The sequence below is a fragment of the Lagenorhynchus albirostris genome, chromosome 8 (genome assembly GCF_949774975.1).
Source record: "Lagenorhynchus albirostris chromosome 8, mLagAlb1.1, whole genome shotgun sequence".
Classification (NCBI taxonomy): Eukaryota; Metazoa; Chordata; class Mammalia; order Artiodactyla; family Delphinidae; genus Lagenorhynchus; species Lagenorhynchus albirostris.
In genome coordinates this window covers 44,315,253-44,336,875 of record NC_083102.1, presented here as the reverse complement: position 1 = coordinate 44,336,875, position 21,623 = coordinate 44,315,253, and the positions used below count along the sequence as shown (strand labels likewise).

General features: G+C 43.4%; 1 protein-coding gene across 4 annotated transcripts in view; it reads right to left on the bottom strand.

The window, feature by feature from the left end:
• PDE1C (phosphodiesterase 1C) overlaps positions 1-21,623 on the bottom strand; it is a 351,587-nt gene that overhangs the window by 249,771 nt on the left and 80,193 nt on the right. For 3 of the 4 annotated variants that reach the window (XM_060156872.1, XM_060156873.1, XM_060156874.1), the window contains exons 1-2: positions 18,514-18,906; positions 90-116 (exon numbers count right to left, since the gene is read on the bottom strand). The exons of the other annotated variant lie outside the window; for it this stretch is intronic. In XM_060156872.1, coding sequence (XP_060012855.1) covers positions 90-116; positions 18,514-18,614 — 128 coding nt within the window. In that variant the 5' untranslated portion in view covers positions 18,615-18,906. Of the gene's footprint in view, positions 1-89; positions 117-18,513; positions 18,907-21,623 lie in introns of those variants that run through there. 4 annotated transcript variants of the gene reach the window in all.

The following is a 21,623-nucleotide window of genomic DNA, read 5'->3' as shown; positions in this document are numbered from 1 at the left end:
TGAACGTCCACCATGAGCCAGACTTGCGAAGAGTTGTGACACAAAGGAGTCAACCAACCAGTTCCCCTTTCTCAGAGGGACGCTCTTACCTCTGGGACGTTTTCTTATATTTCCTCCTGTGGGAAAAGAAGCATAAACACACATCAGAAAAGAGTCTGCGGCAGGTGGTAGGTTAGAAAAAGATAGCTTCAGCGGGGATGGACGCAGAGGTGAACACTTTGTAGAAAGTTCTCTCTGTGAGGCTTGTGGGTCTCAAAACCCACTTAAAAGTTTTGGATTATTGTGTTACATTGCGGTTGGATGCAGAGAATCATAGTCTTATCAGCTACACATAGCATCCCAAGAGCTCAATGGCTCTGCCCCCAATATTCTGCTCTTTCCCCTCTGAGAGGACTGTAGCATCTTGGTTGAGATCAGACCTTAAAGATAGCAAGATCCAGGTTCAAATATCAGCCCTTCATTCACCAGGTTCATGGAGTTGTTGAGGAGTAAGTGGGCAGAGGCTGTGAAGCGTGTCTTGTATCTGGCACATATTAAATCGCCCACAACTCTTAGCTATTTGTACTGTCATTACTGTTACTATTATCCCCATCAGCTAGCACCGAAGTCCCTTTAAAGACCTGCCTTTTAAAATGTAAATGTGTAATCATGCAACTAAACCATAAGACCAGACATAAGGTCTTCAGAGAAGGAAGATGTGAGAAAAGGGACAATGAGAAAGTCTAGAAGCAAAATAGTGAGAGCAAAATCAGGAACTTGCTACTGGCTAAGCTGTGGGCTCAGGCCCCTGGAAGAACACGTCCCCAGGAAGCACAAGTAGCTGGAGTCCTACCCCACCTCTGCTATTTAGAGTCCTCACTTAGCCTTGGGCAAATCTACTGGGTGCAGGGCTTCCTAATCTATCAAATGGAGGTCACATCGGCCCTGGTAATCTCACCTGGGTCACAGTGGCATTCGAGGAGGAAATGGCCATAAAAGTTTATTTTCCAGTGTATCCCAACGTTTTTCACATTTGTGTCAGCTTTTGTAGGCTCTGAAGACCCTCAAAAGAGTTTTAAAAGACTCTTCAATGGAGGGGATTAAAGGAAAGGAAGTGCTGGGAGAGGAAAACGCATCTCCCGGTAGCATCTCCGGGAAGGGCAATGCAGCTGTCCTTGGTTCCACACCGACGTTCCCATTACAGTCACTGCACCAGGAAGCCAAGCTACTGATTTGCTAATAGAGCTACATGTCACACATGCTTTACAGAAAGGCACAGATGTTTCAAATTCAGAATCCCTATGACCTGTGACATCTCTGTTTAAATGAAAACATACATGGCAGTGTGACATGTTAAGTGAAGTAAGGAGCATGCGGCACTGAACCTGCAATGTGATCGTGACCTGAGAGGTACTGATACCTATTTATCTATAAGGAAAAACACCAGAGTGATAATCATGAGCCCAGGGTAGTAGGTTAATGAATCATTACTTTTATTTGTACTTGTATGAATTTTCTATATTTTCTATTTTAAATGAGCCTTATGATTATAATTAGAATAATTATAAAAATTTATAAAATATTCATATACAGTCACATATACAGATATATACATCTATAGGAAGACTATACAGAGATCTTTACATGTTTGAATTATATCATATATGTAGGGAGGAAGGTCAACTAACAGATGGGTTAGGGCTTGGGCTTGAGAGCAAACTACCTGTGTTCCGATTTGGCTGTGGCACTCAGCTCTACAGTGTTGGACCAGAGATTCAACCCCTCTGAGCCTCACTTTCTTTATCTGTAAAGTGGGAATAATCAGAGCACCTCTTTCAAGACCTTGTGGTGAGAAATAAATGAGATAACCCACCTGAATGTCAGCTCCCCAAAGGCAGATTCTTTGTATGCTGCCCCACTGTATCCCACTGCTTAAAACAGTGTTTTGCACTCCCTCCAAAAGCTGTGATGGGTGTGCACTGACCATCCTGGACCACCCCCCCACCCCAGCAGTGACAGCTCACACGCTCTAGGCAGTAGCAAAGGCAGAGGTTTCATCCACAGGCACAGACCACAGTGAGCTGTGGGTGTGACCCATGCCCTTGGCCCTCGTTAGAACTGCTGTCTACTGAACCGGGCTCGGGAGTCTCTGGCAAGACTGGAAAATAACCCAGTGAGAGTGTGCAAGGGCCAAAGGTAAGGGGGCAGTTGGGGCAGATGGATGCCCCTGGTTCCCACCCAGAAACTCAACTAGTTCTGTCAACAGAGTGTGTCTTCAGAGGCCAGAAGAAGACAACCTTTGCTATTGGCTTCCACAGAATTCTGCCAACATTTGCCAAGGATCATAAAAAGGCACTGCTGGGGGCTTCCCTGGTGGCGCAGTGGTTGAGAGTCTGCCTGCCGATGCAGGGGACACGGGTTTGTGCCCCGGTCCGGGAGGATCCCACATGCCGCGGAGTGGCTGGGCCCGTGAGCCATGGCCGCTGAGCCTGCGCGTCCGGAGCCTGTGCTCTGCAACGGGAGAGGCCACAACAGTGAAAGGCCCGCGTACCAAAAAAAAAAAAAAAAAAAAAAAAAAGGCACTGCTGGGAACGCTGAGTGCATCAAAATGAACAAAAATAAGAATAGCTTCCAATTTCAGCACCTACTAGTAACAAGCACTTAACATACATCACTAATACTCATAATAACTCTACTAAGATCTACTCTCTGAAAGAATCTGAATCCTAAAAAAGGAAATTAATACATGTTACCAAAAGTGTTATAGTATAACAACCAAGACAAGGGGTGGCTCAGGAAGCTTTGTAGCTTTGATTCATGGGCAGGAGTTCAACAAGGAGGAATACGTTAAGTACGTGGGCAAGCAGGTAAGAAGGGCGTGCCTAATGACCTCAAACCAGCCCAGCTCAGCCCAGACAGATTCAGAGGCAGACAGCAGGTTCTAAGGCTAAAAAGTACTGAGCTAGTCAAGAAATGTAATAAAATGTATACATTTTTTTAAAAGATGACACCTGAGAGAAGGGGTCACCTGTTGAATTGCCTTGTGGAAAGACAATAGGGTTCTGGAATGTGATAAACCTGGTTCAAAATCCAACTTCTCCCTCTCTAGCTGCGAGACTCAGACAAGCTCTACACTAAAGCAAGCTTTAGCTTCCACATCTATAAAATGGGAGGAATGATCTCAGAGAACACAATGCACTGAATTTGCCAGGTACCATGCATGCCATGTAAGGGGAATTCTAAAAGGTTTAGGACCCTTTCGCCTTGTTTCGAGTTTCTTGAGCTCAGGGGTCCTGTCATATGGGTCTCTGTATCTATCCCAAGGGCATGCACATCGACGGGCACATGGTTCGTACACAACAAATGTCTGTTGACAAAGTAAATACATCATTTGTAGCTGCCACCCACACATATCAAAACATGGGTTGTGCATTTGGTAGACCCAAAAAAGAGAGACCAAAAAATGTTATTTTCAGCCCAACTCACCTTCCCAACATTCACTCCCCACCTTCACAGATGCATTCCTGAGTTCACAGATTCTGAAGTTCTCCCTTCCCATCTTGTCCCATTTAGACAGACAGCCCCCATGTCCAAAGACACCCAACCCAAAGTGTCATCTTACACTGGAGCTGGAAGGTCAGCACTTAAAGCACAAGAGAAAATACAGATCCATAGAAACTACTCTACTGAAGATCCTACTCACAGATCATCTTGACTGGGCAAGATGGTGAGGCTTGAGTCCTACTTATCCTTCAGCTTTCAGCTTTCAGCTGAATCATCACTTTCTCCCAAAAACCTTCTAGGGCCTCCCAAACTGGATCATCTCTTTTGTGTGTTCCATGGTGGCCAGAGCTTATCTGTTATGCTGATGGCAAGATCGATAGCTTGTCCACTATCTGCTAGTATTTCTCCCTTGCCTAACATGGTGCTTGACAAATGACAGCTGTTCAATATACTGCTGTTGCGTGAATGAGTGAATTTATCAAGACACTGATCAAAATGCTTTCTTTCTACTCATTTTTTTTCTGTTTAGTGATGAGTTACTACAAGCAGTGAGGCCATCTACCACAGTCATGGTTTTCTACACACAGGAGGAATGCAATGAGAGAAGGCTGGCGGGGGGAAGCTGGAGAGGAGGCTCACAATTGTTGAGCATCTCCTCTGTTCCATGTCTGTTACATAAATTAACTCATTTTGACCTCCTACAGACCCTAGGAGGTTTACCTCACTTTAGACTTGATGGCAATGAGGCTCAGAGAGGTTAAGTAACTTTTCTAAGGATACAGAACCTTGAACTGGTTGAGACAGAAAGCAAACTCTGAAGCCCTCAAAGAAAATTGAGGAAATTAGTCAAAGAAGTCAAAGGATGCCTGGAGGAAATTTAGACACTCGACAAAAACAAACAAAACCAACCACAGAACATACTGGGCTCTTTCCGTCCAAACGCAGGAAATGAGCTAGAAAAGAACCTAGTTTATTCTTGGCCTTTTGTTTTTAAGAACTTCAACAGAATTTGCCCCTGATTCATAACCTTAAAGACAAAGGGAATGTTTTTAAATCTTCTGTTTTGGTTTCTCAAACTTACTTTAAATTTATAATTTTTTGAAACTTATAACAATACATCACAAGTCTCAAGATTCATGTAGCTAGACTGAGCTAATTCAGACCACAGAGAATGACCAGGAGCTGCTGTGCTCTGGTATCTCGGCAGTGTGGGAGATGGAGAGAGCACACCTGCACACTGAGGCAGAAGGCAGGCCATATTCACAAGGCCAGGCTGAGGAAACCGCATGGATGAAGGCCTAGAGCACTTTGCAAACTCTGCTCCCCGGAATGCCCTCTACCCTTCACTCACAGACACACACACACACACACACACACACACACACACACACACACACACATACATGGCATTGTTTGTCTATTCATTTGTTTTTTAAAGAGAGGCATTACAGTATAGTGTTTAGGATCACTTACCTAAGCTAAATCCCTTCTTCAACTTACTGTGTCCAATAAGCTATGTGACCTTTGGCAACTTACATCACTTTCCCAGCCACCAGTTTCCTTATCTGTAAAATTTGGGTAACAATAATACGCACTTCACAGGTTGATGTGAGAGTTGAATGTAATAATGAATGTAAAGTTTTAGCACAGTGTTGGGCATCCAGTAAACGTTCAAGAACGAGTCAGCTACTGTATTTATAACAATAGTACTGCCTAAGTAATAATGGTATTATAATTCCATAGGTTTCCAAATTTTGTTTGGAAAAAAAAGGCTTTCATTGATTAAAAAAGTTTTAAAAAGAAGTTTAAGATTGTTTTCTAAAGTAGAAAAATTGAATACTCTCAGTTCTCCTCATCTTAGAACACTTGAGCCACAAAGAAAGCAGGTGCTAATCTCAGTCCTACTAAGCAGAGGAGGAACTGAAACTCTGCCCAGCTCTCCTCACTCCCCACACGCCCCAGGGAGCCTGCAGGCTGTATACACTCTGACACCCACCCAGCAATGGTCCCTGTTAGCCTAGCAGACCCACATACTTTCCTCTAATGTCGTTGCTCAGAAAGCAGGAAAAAAAGAAAGTAAAATTAGATATTTAGGAACTGGACACCATGATAATCCTTAGAAATATCTCAAATTATCTTTAAGAAAAAACCTTTTTATCGATATTCCCTAAAAACTGAAGCCCAGTGAGTTGCTTACACAGAATCCCTAAGCATCCTCTAGAAGTTATAACTCAGCACAGAGATACCATGCTATAACTAGAATTATTGCTTGACCACATCCGCTTACCTGTTAGGCAAATTAAAATACTCCTGGTCTTCACTGAAAATCCATGTCTGTTTAACTCTGGAATGTGTCTATGAAATCGTGGATTGCCCAAGAAGTATCAAATAGTGTGTACGTGTTATGTGTGCATGCATGTGTACAGAATAGGGGAAGTGATAAGCTGGAAAAATCTCCCCTGGAAGGCTTCAGTCCATTTACGTCCAGCTGATCACATTCTGACAAGTGGCTACTGAGACGGGAGTATCATCAAAGAGCAAAGAGCATTGACCCCCAATATCTAAAAAGGTTCCCCAAAGCTGTCCATGGCTGCGTCATCTACACCTTGAACTTCAAGACCCTGCACTTCATTTTACCTCTCTTGGCCCCAGTTTGGGAGAGAAGGGAGGAAACTAAGCAAGCATAAGGAGTGATTCTGGCCACAGTACACCTGGACCTAAGGGCAGAGTAGAGACAGCAAGGAAATAGCAAAAAAGAAACAACAGTGTGGCAGATGCAGGATGCTTTTAAAGAGCTTTGTTTGCTTTTTGATGGCTAGCAGTTTGCAAAGTACTGGGCATACCCACAATCACATATAAGTTTCACGGACTCCAAAGTCAAACAGATGACTTGGGAATCATTCCTGATAGCCTGGGTGAGTGAGAGTCAATTAAGCATTGAGGCTAAATCATGAAGCACCTGGCAGTCTTTCACTTTTTTAAAGTGAGTATCTTTGAGTAAGAGCCATATGGTTGCTGCAATAATGAGGTTTATAAATAGGCTTAATATTCAAACAAGCGGGCTTAGAAAAACCAAAACTTGTGCTTAGTCTCTAAGTTGACAGCAAGATACCTCCCAGTTGAGCACAAGAAGATTTTCTGGTCTGGGAAGTTGAATATGCAACAACTCCACACACACAGTGAGAAGTCCAGTTCTGTCTGCAATGTTCTCCAGGGTTTCTGGGCAATAATGACTCACTCTGCTCCAGATCCCATCAGATCCCGTCTCCATCCTTCCTTACTGAGGTCACTGTTGCTGCCGAGGCACAGATAGCTTTGGAAATGTTGGTTCTCAGGCTTCAGTTCCCTCAAAGGAGAGGAGATTGGGGGACAGGCTCAGAAAAAAAAAAGTGCACAGCAAAACTCAGGGAGTTAAGTACATGTTCTCACGAGTTCAGGTCACATGCGGCTCACTCGTGGGCAAGTGGACTGAGATAAAATGCCACAAATATCTGTGAAATGATCGAGGATCTGAATGATCCTCTGGTTTTGTTTTTTACTGGCATATGGGGTGCCGAATGAACAAAACTGGATATCGCTAGGAACTTCCACTGAATCTGTCTTAAATCATTTGTATGAACTACTTTAGATGCTGCTGAGAATGGAACACCCTTGTACATTTCTTCTCATTTCTCCCAGTGATTTCATTTCCAATGATACCCATGTTAAAACCTAGATTTGCAAAGCTATACATACTGATTGCTTTATGGCCTTTCCCATATTTTTAACAAGTAAATGCCAATGAGAAAATATATATAAATTGCAGTTTCCTGGCACCTTCCAGCAGACAATTTGGGGAAGGGGTGGGGAGAAGAAAGATATTAGAGAAAGTGAGAAACTTCTCTTACTAGCTCAAATATTTCTTAACTGATGAGCTACAGAATGAAAATCCATATGGGCAACAATTCTATTTTCCTGGTTGGCCAAAGATCCAAGGCAGGACAAAAAATACAAAATAATGAAATAATATAAACTCACTTTTACTTGGAATAACCCAATAATTAGGAAGGAGTTGTTTTTGCTTAAATTTTCTAGAGAATTTTTCTGCCAGGTTGTCTATTGGGGAAAATTGTCCTACAGATTCCCACCCTTTCATTTAGGGCTCTTAGAAAAGGAAGATCATGTTTGGGGACAGCAACTCCCAAAGTACAAAATTCCAATATGTTTAACCCAAAGTGATGAGATCAAATTCAAATGAAGGAAGCCTTCGAGAGTGTGGTTTGGGGTTGAGCATTGGTAAATCAGAAAAATGAGAGAATGCTAATCCGAAACACAGCTGTAAATAAGATGATCAATGTTTAACTCACTTCTGGAAGCAAATGTGTTTCTATCTAATGCCGGCTGGGCAGTGGAAACAGGAGAAATCCTTGAGGAGAAGGTTTAGTTCAAACTAAACAACCCCACAGGAAGCCCCACCTGGACCGGCACCAACTCACAGTCAATCCACCCCGCGCCGGTTGCGCCCACATTCCCAACAGGGCTGCGTCTTCATTGCTCCCCCTCCCCAGACCCCTCTTCTAGCTGCAGACAGCTGGCCAGTCACAAAAATCCAAATCTCCTGTTCATGCTTCTTTCTCTCCTGGGCCTGGGTTAAAAATTCCAGCACTCAGATTACTGTCTAACAGGCCCCAAAATAGGACCCCTCCCCCAAAAAGCTGAAATCTTCCTCTGAAAAGCATTATTTTTGAGCAAACCAAGGACCATTTCCCTCTAGCTTAAAATCTACTGCTTAAAGCTGGGCAGTGAGCTAATCAGTGGCACCAGTGAAAATATACTGGAAAGGTCGTTAAAGAAAACAAAGTAAATGTCATGCTTGTAGAAGTCTAAGTAGTACCTTTTTTGCATAAATGATCTACCCCTCCATTCACATATTTACAACCACTTGCAGTGTTCTAAGTACAATAAAACTGTGTGGATGGGAATGGAAGAGATCTTTGTGACCTACTTCCTGGGAGCCTATCTCCGGTTTCGATAAACATCAATGAGAAAGGCTGAAAACAAAAATATTTCTTAATATCTGTGACAACACTGCCAGAGTGGAGATAAATCCAAAGGACTGAGACAAAACCTCACTCTTCACAGATATCCCTGTAATTAGGGGAGGGGCAGGTTTTTAATTGAATTATCCAGAGAGATGCTTGAATTCTCTACTCTGTTTTCCCCATGTAGATTTAGCCAGAACAAAAACTGTATCTTCTGCCAAGTTTAACTTCAGTAACCAGTCTAATGTTTTTAAGGCTTTCCTATCTCCCCAAGTAGTAACTCCTTCCTTCTCTCCTCCACCTTTCCTCCCAACTTGTTATCAAAACCTACTCCCGGCAGAAAGCAGCTATTGGCCATTTACAATTCCAGGTGAATGTAAGTCAATACAACAGCTCCTTGAAAGCAGATGTCCTTCCTATTTCCTCTCAAATCTTCTCTCACAATAGAATCATCTATAGAAGGCTCTTCTCTGGACATAGGCTCTGTAAATTTCAACAATTTAAATATGGCAAAAGTAAGGCCGATCCCCAAAATACAGAAAAAAAGACCAACCCACTCAGCTAGCAGATGCACTCCTAGGGACCATTTTGAGCGCCACTGTCAACTGAATCAGTTGAGCATTTGAACCAGATTCTCCTCAGCTACAGTTATCCTCACTGAAAGTATCCAAGACTCCCACAAATGGGTGCTTTGAACCATTCTTTCATTTGTTTAACCATGACTAATTTCAGTTAGTAGTTTGATAGACAGAATGGCAGTTCTAAACATTTTTGAAGCTTGATTTACAATAATTCATCCTTATCTTTCACAAATGAGCTATGCAGGACCCTGTTCATGAAAGTGTTTATAGTTTCTCATAGTTAGGAGACAGGGTTCCAAGTAACAACCTAGAGTAGTATACGAAATATAAAATACTTTGGGGGGTTAATTTAAAGATATTGTAAGACCCCTTAGAGTCATCCTCAGACAAGACTCAGAGACGTAGAGAAAAAAAAAGGGGTGGGATATTAATCTGAATTTGAACTACTCCTAAAAACACACCTGGAAGTAGCTTTCAAAGACTAATCTTTCACTACCAGATTTACTTCATGTCTCTAGAGTGTAGGAAAAGTCTTGCTTATTTAAGAATTTTGGTTGTTTAGAATCTAGATAAACAGAATTTAATGGTCTTTGGATGTGTAATAGTGACTTACAGTCAAAATACATCCTCACGTTGCTTCTCACTCTTCTACTGGCCTTAAGGGAAAGGAAAGCTATATTTTGGCAGAATATTGAATATTGGGTCCCTGCAACAGGTCTTTGGAAGGGAGTGGAAAAGATGGGAGGAAGGTCCATTTTTGGAAGGCCTTAAAGAGCTTCCGGGGAAAAGGCCATGAATGAGGCAGAGCTGATGTGGAGGGTGGGCACTATGGCAGAACTGTGGATGCCCCGAGAGACAGAGGCCCGGTGTGTGCACGTAGGACACCTTGGGAGCAGCAGCATGAGGCGGCGCCCACTGGACGAGCCTAGACAACAGGACAGCCTCCTGCAGGGTCTAGGGAGCCTCCACCCAGCCAAGCTGCACCAGACCCTTCTGCAGGGGGCTGGGCTCCAAGCTCCGAGTCTCACTGCCTGGCTCACGCCTGACAGTCCCCACAAGGTCCGTGATGAGGGCCTCATTCCATTTAGCTTCTTGGGTCATGGTCTCTTTCTGCATCTGGAATACTGGAAATGACCCTGCCTAGCCCTCAGGTTTCTGTCTTTGCTCCAAACCCATGTTGTGGTGGACTTGACACCAAGCAGTCAGTACAAGTGTTCCAAGCAAAGCCATGTAGATTGACTACTAGTTGGTCTTTCCCAAATGTTGAACAAGTAAATGCCAATGAGAAAGTATATATAAACTCATCGTCTTCTGGCAACTTCTGTCAGACTATTTAGAGAGGTCACACTAAACTATGTTCTCTCTACTTGTAAACTTTATAGGAATATTAATTTAGCATCATTCAGACACAGACATGAATATACATATTCACATATACATATTTATATACATTATGTATATATTATTTACAATATGTATTATATCATTATTTTATATATATATATATAAAATTTTTTCTTCTTACTTTGTTGGGCTGTACCTTACATCTCCAACACAGACCTTTCCTTAAATCTCCTGGCCTTCTTATCCAACTGCTCATGTCTCCTCAGGGGCGTCTTATAGGCCTCTCATATTCAGTATGTCCAAAACTGAGCTCACGATTTCTACTCCGCATTCATTCTGCTGCCGCACACAACCAAACTTGCAAACTTGATCCCCCCTCAGTGATCCCGATCTAAGTAAATAGTACCTGTGGATTCAAGCTAAAAACCTGGGAGTTATTCTAAATTCCACAATTCTCCCTCACATGCCAAGTCCAAATCCTGTTGAGTCTATCTCCTAAAAATCTCTCAAATCCATCCCCGCAGACCTACAGTGGTTTCCCATTGCTAAGCCTCCCTGGTCTAAAAGAAAAGGCAAGATCTGCCCCTTTCTCCAGCTGTGCCTTGAGCCTCCTGTCTCCACACTGCTTTTGCTGCCGCCACTTGGCCTTCTTTTGTCTTCTCGGAGGCGTCATGTCCCTTTGGCTCTTTGCACCTGCTATTTTCCCAGGCCTTGGATACCTCAGAACACTCTTCCTCAACTCTTCACTAACACCTACTTATTCTTCGTATCTCAGCTTAAATCTCACTTCTTCAGAGAAGGCTTCCCTGATTCTTAGACCTGGTGTGGGCCCCCTCTTATATGTTTCCACAGCACCCTGTACTTCTTTGCGGCACTCATCACAGTAAATATCTATTTGGGGAATTAGATGTTTAACATTTGCCTCTACCTGTAGACTGAATGCTCCCTAAAGGAGGGGACATTTGTCTTGTTTCCCACTGTATCCCTGGTGCCTAGCATAGTGCCTGCCACGTGGTAAGTGCTAAAGAAATGTTTGCTGAGTGAATGAGTGATAGATGAGATTCCTGCATATAGATGAGTGTGTATTCATTCAAATTTATAAATAAAACTCATCACCTATAGTTATGAATGATGTCTTCTTGACTGAGTTATTCTCTTAAGATTTTTCATAATTTCACAACCTAGGAACATCTAGATTTTTCTTATACTCGTTTATTTTATTTAATAAGAGCTGTCAAAAGGTCTTTAAATAAAGAGTACATTCCAATAAGCCTGAAGAATATAGCACTTTGCATGGATTCAGTATATGTTCTCCAGAAATAGAGTATTTTATTTGTTGTAGAATTCATTTGTATTACTAATGGGAAATTGTGATGGTCAAAGCTGTTACAGACTACATTATGTGTCTCACATTTAATCATTACTTTTCTTGTCATCTCTCAAAAAGCTATGAGGTGGGTCATGTGAGCACTGTCCCTCCATATGGGGAAACTGGAACCAAGGAAAGTAGTTTTCTATGAACCAAAGAAAATTAAAGACGGAAAATGGAGCTAGAAATGAAGAAATCTCTTTGCTTAGGGCTGCTTACCGACAGAGGCTGTAAACCTTAGCCAAAATAATAAACGGCTGCAAAATACTGAGTTGTAATTAGCTAATAAATTAGCACAACCAAATTCTGATAAGCAAGTGATGATGTACTAATATATGACATTAGTATTCAAGTAAAGAAAATTTCATTCTAAATATAAGAATCTACTTAACCCTTTTTGATATTCACCTCTTTCTCCCCTTCAATATACATTAAGAACATAATTCAGGGAGACTTAACTGGCCTTTGTTAGGAAAAGAAAGACTCAAAAACAATCCCTCAAACACAAACGTCTTCCTTCTCTAAATCCTAGGGCATTGTGTCAATGTCATTTACCTAGCAATTAATTATTGCCCATACTTTTATTGTTGTTTTATAACTTTTCACTTCTATGAAGAATTATCTTGTCTCCCTAACTAGACTCTAAGTTTCCTGATAGCAGGGCTTTTCTCCTGATACTTTCATTTCTCTTCTGAAGCTCCTAATATCCGGTATATAATAAGAGCCCAATAAAATTACGCTGAACCATCTGACATTTGCAATTAAACGGGAGAGTGGAAGGCCCAATTAACACCCTAAAATATGTAATCTGGGGGAAATAAACATCAATTTTTAAAAATTGTTCTTTTGGAATTGCTTTATTAGTGAGATTCAGGTGAAGCCCCTCTTCCCTGGGTCATCTGTTCACAAGGCTTTAACTCAGAACCATGACTCTCAGACCCGAGGCTCTTAGGCCAAAGGTCTCTCCATAGTTCCAGGCTGCTATCACCACCAGCTACTTGAACCTTCCAGAGGCTGCTCCAGTCCAGCAAGTATAAACCCAAATTTATCATTCTGCTGTATCCAAGCCTGCACGTCTCTCCGTGGTCTCTAACAAGGCAAATGGCACCAAACTCACTAATACATCCGAGACAAAACAAGCTTGGAAGACAACTTCTCCTTCTCTCTTTCTGTCTGCTCCATTCTAATGTCAACTGTGCCCCTTATTTTTTCCTCCTCAGTGGTACTACCATAACTGAAGAATCTTCTCCAACTGATCTCCAGGCCTCAAGTCTCATCTCCAATCTGTCCTCCATACTTCTTCCAGAATAGCCATCCTAAAATTCAAATCTCATTGTGTTACTCTCTAGCTTAAAGTCTTTTAACAATTCCTTAGAACTCAAGGGATAAAGTGTAAACTCCTTAAAATTACATGCATTCAAAAAAAGATTCCCTGAAGGATGAATGGAGAGTGTCTGGAACACATTTGTATGTGTGTGTGTAACGTGGTCGAAGACCTGCCTCCTTAAACTATGAGCATGTATAGTTTTCAATAAAACAAAAAGTAAATTTTTTAAAATTCCATGTATCACTACCTGGCCCATGCCTTTTTTTCCAACTTTATCTCGCATTCCTCCTTGATGTGTCAATGTCTCCCATACCTCTGTACCTTTGTACACTGTTACCTCCATTCACTAGCTTTATCTATCCCTCAATATTGCACTAGATGAGCTGCAAGAGGATACCTCACAACTACCTTTTAAGGAGAATATCTAAGACCTCTGGGGATGGGTTTGTCAGGGAAGGTAACCCTGTTACCTGTACAGCTGATGGACCAGGGACCAATGTAGGGGCCAACTGCTTCTGAGGTGACCTGGGAGATTTCTGTTCAACAGCTCCATGTTGAATGACAGCAGCTAGACCCAACCACACCCTCTCTTTTGGGATTACCGGTAAGAGGTGAGCATAGGGAAGGGCACTGAGACTCAGGCTATATTCCTAGTTAAGTAGACACAGCTTTTCCAGTTGTCCATAAAAACAGCTCAGAATTCTGAGCTGATGTACTCTGTGCTGACTGGATGACTCCTTGTTTTCCTCACATCTCTGCAGAAGGCTGATATGAATGAAAGAAATCTGTGCAAGTTTCTTCCTTGTGACTCTAAGGACTCTGCTCCGAGTAAGTCTGCAGCTCACTGTTCACACCTTCTCTGGCCCTCCCAGGCAGAGGTAGCTCCCCGTGTATCCTCTGTAACTACAGTCAACACTTCTGGGTGTTCATCTCTTTAGCTACAGCCTTATATCTTACAGCCTTATGGATTATCTACTTCTGCACAGAGTTTATCAAAGTGCCCGGCACATAACAGACACTCAGCAAATGTTAACTGACTAAACTTCTGTTGCCTAAACACTGATGGCCCTATTAAAAATTTCAGATGAGTAGAAAGAAAGTACAGAGTGAGAAGTCTTTATTAAATAAGAAATACAAAACCAAAGATCCAGGCTTCTTGGCCTCTGGATTTCCCCCCCGCCTTTGATGTATACTTTGGAAAAGTCACTTAAGTTCTCTGTACTTGAGTGGGGGTATTAGTGAAGACTTTCAGAGACACCAGACTCTAAGTAGCCTATGCAGGAACACAGCCTGACGGATTCGCGTAGCTGGGACAGCAGACAGAATCAGAGAAACAACTGCAGGGACTGGGGCTTGTGGGAGCAGACCCAGGGACTTCCACTCCATCTTCTCCCCTCTGCTTCTCTGTAAGTTCTGGCCTGTCTCCTGTCACTGAAAGCTCTGCTCCACGCAGTAAGAAATGGAGCCAGCAGCAGCTACCAGGAAAACCCAGAAGAGAAAGCAGCACTCTCCCCCAGCCAACAGAAAATCTCAGTGGAGGACTCTACTGCTTCTGCTTGGGTTCTGTGCCACACTTGAGACCAACCACTGTTGCCAGAATGGTGAAATTCTATGATTGGCCAATCCTGGATCTTGAGCCCATGGAGGGCTGGGGGGCAGGGGGGAGGGTCTATTGCCATAATAAGGGGGATGGGAAAGCTTGGTGAATAGACAGAAACAATAATCCCAGTCTGTGACCCTAAAAACCATACACCTGGGGATACTCCAGTAACCAAAACAGATCAAAAAAAAAAAAAAAAAAAACTATGTCCTCATGGAACTTATATTTTAGTTGGAGGAAACAGACAATAAACATAATAAACCATATCTCCGTTTATGTTCATAATACTATTTTAGTTCATGTAAAAAAAAGCATCTTCATAGAGTGTTATAAAAGCATAAAGCTTATTGTACTGATTACCTCATAGTTGGGCAAAACAGATATACAAAAGCTCAATTACAATTGTGACAATAAATGCCAAGAAATAAGTGGAACCTGTTCTCTTGCTCTCAATTAAAAAAAAAAAGTATAGAAGCACCCTTTTGCCATCATATAACAGGAAAAACTCTTGGTCAGGACCCAGGTTACAAATTATGACTCAAAACCATACAGCCGTGAGGCTCCCCCTCAACATCAGAGGAAGCAAGTGCAGTCGTCATGTTTTCCCTGCTGGAAGATTCCCTAACAAAACAGGCATTGGGAGGGGCTCTTAACAATTCCACCCACTCCTACAGAGGATAGAGTAAGGACAACAGCACTTGGGGGACAACTGAGGAAATGGAAACACAAAAAAAGAGGCTCCTTCCTCAAGGAACTTCTATTTTAATTGGAGGAAACAGACAATAAGCATAATAAATAAATTAAATATATAGTATTAAGACAGTGAAATGTGCTAGAGAAAAAAGGAAAGCGTGGAAAGGGGGATGTGTGGGGCTTGTAATATAGAGAGGACCATCCCCTATATTCTCCACACTGTAGATTCTTGGCAACGATCCTCTTGCTGCTGGTAAAGACCACTCCAGGCAAGTGCAGAAAAGGGGAGGAAAAGAGAGAACCTGGGTAAACCTAAGAGTGGGATCCTGCCCTGGGTCGTGGCTTTGCCACATCTTGCCCAGTTTCCACCTCAGTTTAGATTCCTGTGCCAACCTGGGTAATGATGTTAATTAAATCCACCTCCCATCTAGTTCATGGAATATTGTGTTGATAGTACCACGTGGCCTGTAAGCTGACCCAGATACACATTTACCTTCATTTTGAATATTGAAAAGTTCATCTTTGGGTCTTTATGCTTCCTTCATCACCTATTCATTGAGCATCTACTATGTGCCAAACCCTGTTCTAGGCACTGGAGGTACAGCAGTGAGCAAGACACACAAAGTGCCTGTCCTAAGGAACTGACATTCTACTGGAGGAGATGAAAAATTCAAGGATAGATTAAGTAGGTGAGATACTGACAATACCACTAAATAGTCCAGGCATGAGATGACCAAGTCCTGAAACTTAGATGGCTCTCAAACAAGGTGAACCAAATTCCTGGCTATCTGTGGTCACCTATAAAGCCCCTTCTATACAGGTGTCATGGTAATAAATTGGTATGAAAATTCAATTTTGGCTATTGAGTTTTTCTAAAATGTTGAAAGAACGGCTTCCTTTCTCTTACTGTTAATCCACTGTGGGAGCAAAGAGACACACACCCTTCCATCTCCTAAGGTTTCTATTTTGTTAACTGCAAAAGTGTTACTCCAAGTTGTATAAAAAAGCATGCGCTTTGGTTTCCGGAATCTTTAGCTACTTATTATAGCACTACTGTTTTGTTAAAAAAAAAAAAAAAAAGTGGTAGTAAGAACCATAATAGTAGTAAAAAAAAAAAATGTCGTAACAATAGTAACATGTCCTTTTTCAAATCAGAAAGTGAAGCTACAGATCTCCTGGGACTGCTGTTGGGCAGGGTGTTTCAGTAGGAAGGGTAAAAAGAGAAGGATTCAAAAACACCTTTGGAAAAGAATCAACCCACACCTTTTATGTTCAAAGGTACAGGGTGCTAGGTAAACACGAGAGACTTGAAAACAAAAATGCAGACAACAATTTGGGGAGAGAAGCCTAACAGATGAAACAGAGGAAGCTACAAGACAGTACGTTGTAAGCTCTGAATGCTTTTTCACACAAGTTTCCCACCTCACCTGATTTGCCCAAACACTCTTCCCCAGCCTGAGTTGCTCTGTGGAGTTGGTTGGAATTGTAAAGCAGCCTGAGAGAAGCTGTTCCTGAGTGTGTGCACATGAGTTCCTCCAGCCGGGATGTCAAGGAGATCAGCTTGACAACACTTTGACATTGTATATTTTGGACCCAGATTTTGTGGACGCAACAAACTTTCTGTGTGCACCACAATATGATCACATGGAGTGTTCATCACATATAACATGAGCTTATTGTAAACACCTCTCTGAAAGAGGTGCTGCATTGCGTGCATCTCAACTGTTGGAAGAGCCTGCCACCAGAAAGACAAGATTTCCAAATAAGTTTACAGCCTCTGCTTGCAGCAGCCAGACAACCCCAAAATCATGTTACTTGGCATGGTTTCCCATTTAGATCAATGGCAATGAAACTCACTTTGATTATTGATGGAAGGGCTTTTATAAATTGCACTTTAAATGGGGATACCTTGAAGAAACACCTACCTTATTGCTTCCCTTTAGAAACTGTGAATATCCTGGTTGGAATGTGGTCTCCCCCAAGATAAAGATAACTTAGATCAGTGCCCTTCTGACTTGTTTTGGGGTGTGTGTGTGTGTGTGTGTGTGTGTGTGCTTTCAAAAACAATAACTGCAGCAAAACAAACTGCCAAGGAGCTGGTTTTCCCATCACTGCCCTTGGTAGGAACAGAAGGTCTGGAGAATATACTTGGAGATAACCTATTTTTTTTTTATCTGCACTAGATATTTGATGCCAAATATCTGGGAAATGAGTATCTGGTGGTTATGGAAGGTATCTTTGGGACCTGCCTGGTCAACTGAGGAGCAAGCTGTAACCATACAGCTGTCACTACAGCTTCCTGACTGGGATAACCAGCAGTTCATTGTTTATGAAATCTTTTCACAGAAAATAACACATATTTTCAGGTCACCTCTCCTCAGTACCCAAAAACAGACAGCACCCAATGAAGTGGATGAAATTCAGAGATCTCTGTTCACCAGTCCAACTAGAATTCTGGTCACTGTATTGAAAGCAAACGCCCTATTTCACTGTTCAAGTATTACTAGGAAACTCCAATATTGGTTCTGAACCCTACTTTCTCCAAAAATAGTCCTTCCTTTCAGTAACTCTTTTCCTGCTAGAAAGAATCCTAAGAAAATATCAGAAGTTGAAGTAGGCTAGGGAGAGGGAGAGGAAAATCTAACAGGCAGAATGCATGCTGAATTTGAACTGTTGGTAAGTTCTTGGACCACCTGCCAAGGTGTCTGCAAGCATTCTACAGAGACTAACTCTTCCTTTGATTAAAAGTCTGTGACCTGAGTCCCCAAACTTTTCTCCCCTGACAACAAACAAACAAACAGAAATATCTCCATGAATACTGAGCTACTATAACTGAAATCTAAGGACATCTCCTCTTCCCCAAAGAAAGCATGACTTGGAAACAGCAAGGCATTCCGAAGCACTCAGAAAGACAAGTCTCGCTATTGAAAGGAAGGTAGCAGTGACTGTAATTAACAGAGAAGCGGTTGTGGAACTTCTAGCGTTGTATTTTGAAGGGTCATGCAGGAATTGGGGTGAGCAGTCGTGACTGTGGCTGTGTAGTAAAATACTGATGAGAGGGAAATAGGGCGAAAGAAGTAAACAGATCTACTTACAGCCCTCGGAGCCGAAGCCAGATTTTCTCGATCTGTTCTGGTTGCAGGTATTTCAGAGAGTTGCTCTCAAATTCTTCAATCTCCTTGGTTGGCGACTCCATAGCTGCAGGTTATCACTGGGAGTGAGGCTGAGAGACTTTGGGCTCTCCTCTCCCGCCTCTTTGCCCAGCCCTGCCCTCGAGCCCCAGTCAGGTGGCGAGCGCGTCTGCCTGTCACTTTCTGCGTGCGCTCCCCCTTCTGCGACCCCCAAATCATGGCTTAAGGCGGGCCCGGAGGGCCGGCGACCCCGGACCCAGGTGCTCCCCGGAGGCAGCTGCGGGAACCAGCCATGCTCCTGGGCTAATGCCAAGGGTAGGAATTGTGCTCCTGATTTAGGAGAAAACACCTCAGACCTGTTCGGGTTCTTTTTTTTTTTTCTCAAACAAAGCCAAGGAAGCGAACAGTTTGGCAGCTGAAGGACTGCAGGGGGGAAAAGGGAGGACCGAGTGGGGAGGAGAGGCGGCGAGGAGGGAGAAAGTGAGAAGGGGAGACCGAGGAGGGGGGTGAGCCTAGGGGGAGCCAACGCGGGGCTGGGCGGTCCGGGGCTGGGCGGTCCGACCCGGAGGCCGTGCACCCAGGCTCCACCCGCGCCCCCTGCCCTGGGGCGCCCCGCGGCTCCCCCTCCCGGTCGCTCTCTCCCCAGCCACGCTGCCGTCCCGCCCCCTCTCTGTTTTCTGTCACTTACCAGCAGCTCTGCTGACAACCGAGAAAACTGACAACTGAGAAGAGTCGTCTGCGAGCGCGCCGGGACCGGCGTCTGGTCTGGCACCCACGGGCGCAGAGAGAGGGGCGCGCCGGGCACCGCCGGCGGCAGGGCACACGCTTGCCGGGCTCCAGCCCCGCACCCGGAGACCCGCGCGCGCCAGGGCGGCCCGCCGTAGCGCAGGGCCCCCAGCCCCGGCGCGCCGATGGCTCCCGAAGCCCGCACAAAATGAATAGCACGGCACCGCTCGCGGAAATCCCAGGGAACCGAGGTCCGTGTCCTCCCAGGGGGCCGGTGGGGCAAACAGCCACGGCGAGGTTCCGCGGAGTTTGTGCTTGGAGCTTTCATTCACAGCGCTCACTTCCACGCCCGCCAGAGAGGCGGCTCCATTTTGAAATATTAAAGCAATTGACAGGGACTAAAGTAACCACACATCACACTTGGAAAGTCCCGATATGTTCTTGCTAATGGGAGTCACCTCTCTCTCTCTCTCTCTCTCTCTCTGTCCTCTCTCTCTCTCTCTCTCTCTCTGTCCTCTCTCTCTCTCTCCCTCTCTCTCTCTCTCCCTCCCTCTCTCTGTCCTCTCTCTCTCTCTGTCTGTCTCTCTCCCCCCAAAATGGTGTGAAAAAAGGAAAATATAAACAAAAGTAAGGAAGTTGGAGTTTCCACTGATTCATGACAGACTCCTCAAAGGGTCCCTGGGCAGATGTTGACACTGGAGAGGAGTTTCAGCTCCAAGAAGCTACAACTCAGTATCCGCGTCCCCCTAGGTCATTCACAATGTCAATAAAGTGTAATGCTTAGGCAGAGTGGGACCAGGTAATGCAGTTAAGAGGGGAGGAGAGAGGTGGGATTAAAAGAAAGACCAAAGACAGAAAAAGAAAAGAAAGAAAAGATCCTGGCTCAAGCTGACTGAGGCCCAGACATCACAGGAACTGGTGGTCAAGCTCCCTTCCAGATGCAGCCAACCACCACTTCCCACTTCCCAGCGGCCATTTCAAACCTGGGACTCAGGGCTCCTGAGATTCAGGACGCAGCTTGCCCTATAATGGTATTGTCCCTCATTGGTAGTTAATGATTCAGTCACACTCCCAGCATTCTTATTCTATCCATCAGATACTTGCCTGCTTCTCAAAATTCAGATAAACTTAAAGGTGAGAACTAGTTTTTCTCCATTGCTCAAGTAAAGTTCCATTCAAGTGGCCTTGATAAAGAAATTTTTAAAGCAGTGTTTAAATCCTAAATGCTCATCCATTTGGAAGTGGGCATTTACTTTCCAGAAATTAGAGATGAGAGTGATGAGGATGGCATGGCTAGCCCCATTCATTGCAGTGGAGAAGGTACCTGCCTCAAGGTGAGATGACAGACCTTTTTGATTGAAAAGAACTTACACACTCACCTACCACACAAGCTGAAGTCATCTCATTAAAGTCAGTCCTTAAGGATTTTCTGGAAGCACATACAGTTCCAGTGAGTTAAAGCATTACTCTCAAGCAAAGACAGCATTAAGCAGTCAACATCTTACGATAAAATTTGTTTACCTGAGGAAACCAATTTACCAACCCAATGTCACCCAATGCAAAACTGTGACTTCATGGAATTGGACTTTAAGAGATTATTTTATGTTATTTTATTTTTTAACATCTTTATTGGAGTATAATTGCTTTACAATGGTGTGTTAGTTTCTGCTTTATAACAAAGTGAATCAGCTATACATATACATATATCCCCATATCTCCTCCCTCTTGCATCTCCCTCCCAGCCTCCCTATCCCACCCCTCTAGGTGGTCACAAAGCACCAAGCTGATCTCCCTGTGCTATGTGGCTGCTTCCCACTAGCTATCTATTTTACATCTGGTAGTATTTATATGTCCATGCCACTCTCTCACTTCGTCCCAGCTTACCCTTCCCCCTCCCTGTGTCCTCAAGTCCATTCTCTACGTCTGCGTCTTTATTCCTGTCCTGCCCCTAGGTTCTTCAGAACCTTTTTTTTTTTTGATTCCATACATATGTGTTAGCATATAGTATTTGTTTTTCTCTTTCTGACTTACTTCACTCTGTATGACAGTTTCTAGGTCCATCCACCACTACAAATAACTCAATTTCTTTTTCTTTTTATGGCTGGGTAATATTCCATTGTATATATGTGCCACATCTTCTTTATCCATTCATCTGTCGATGGACACTTAGGTTGCTTCCATGTCCTGGCAATTGTAAACAGAGCTGCAGTGAACATTGTGGTACATCATTCTTTTTGAATTATGGTTTTCTCAGGGTATATGCCCAGTAGTGGGATTGCTGGGTCATATAGTAGTTCTATTTTTAGTTTTTTAAGGAACCTCCATACTGTTCTCCATAGTGGCTGTAT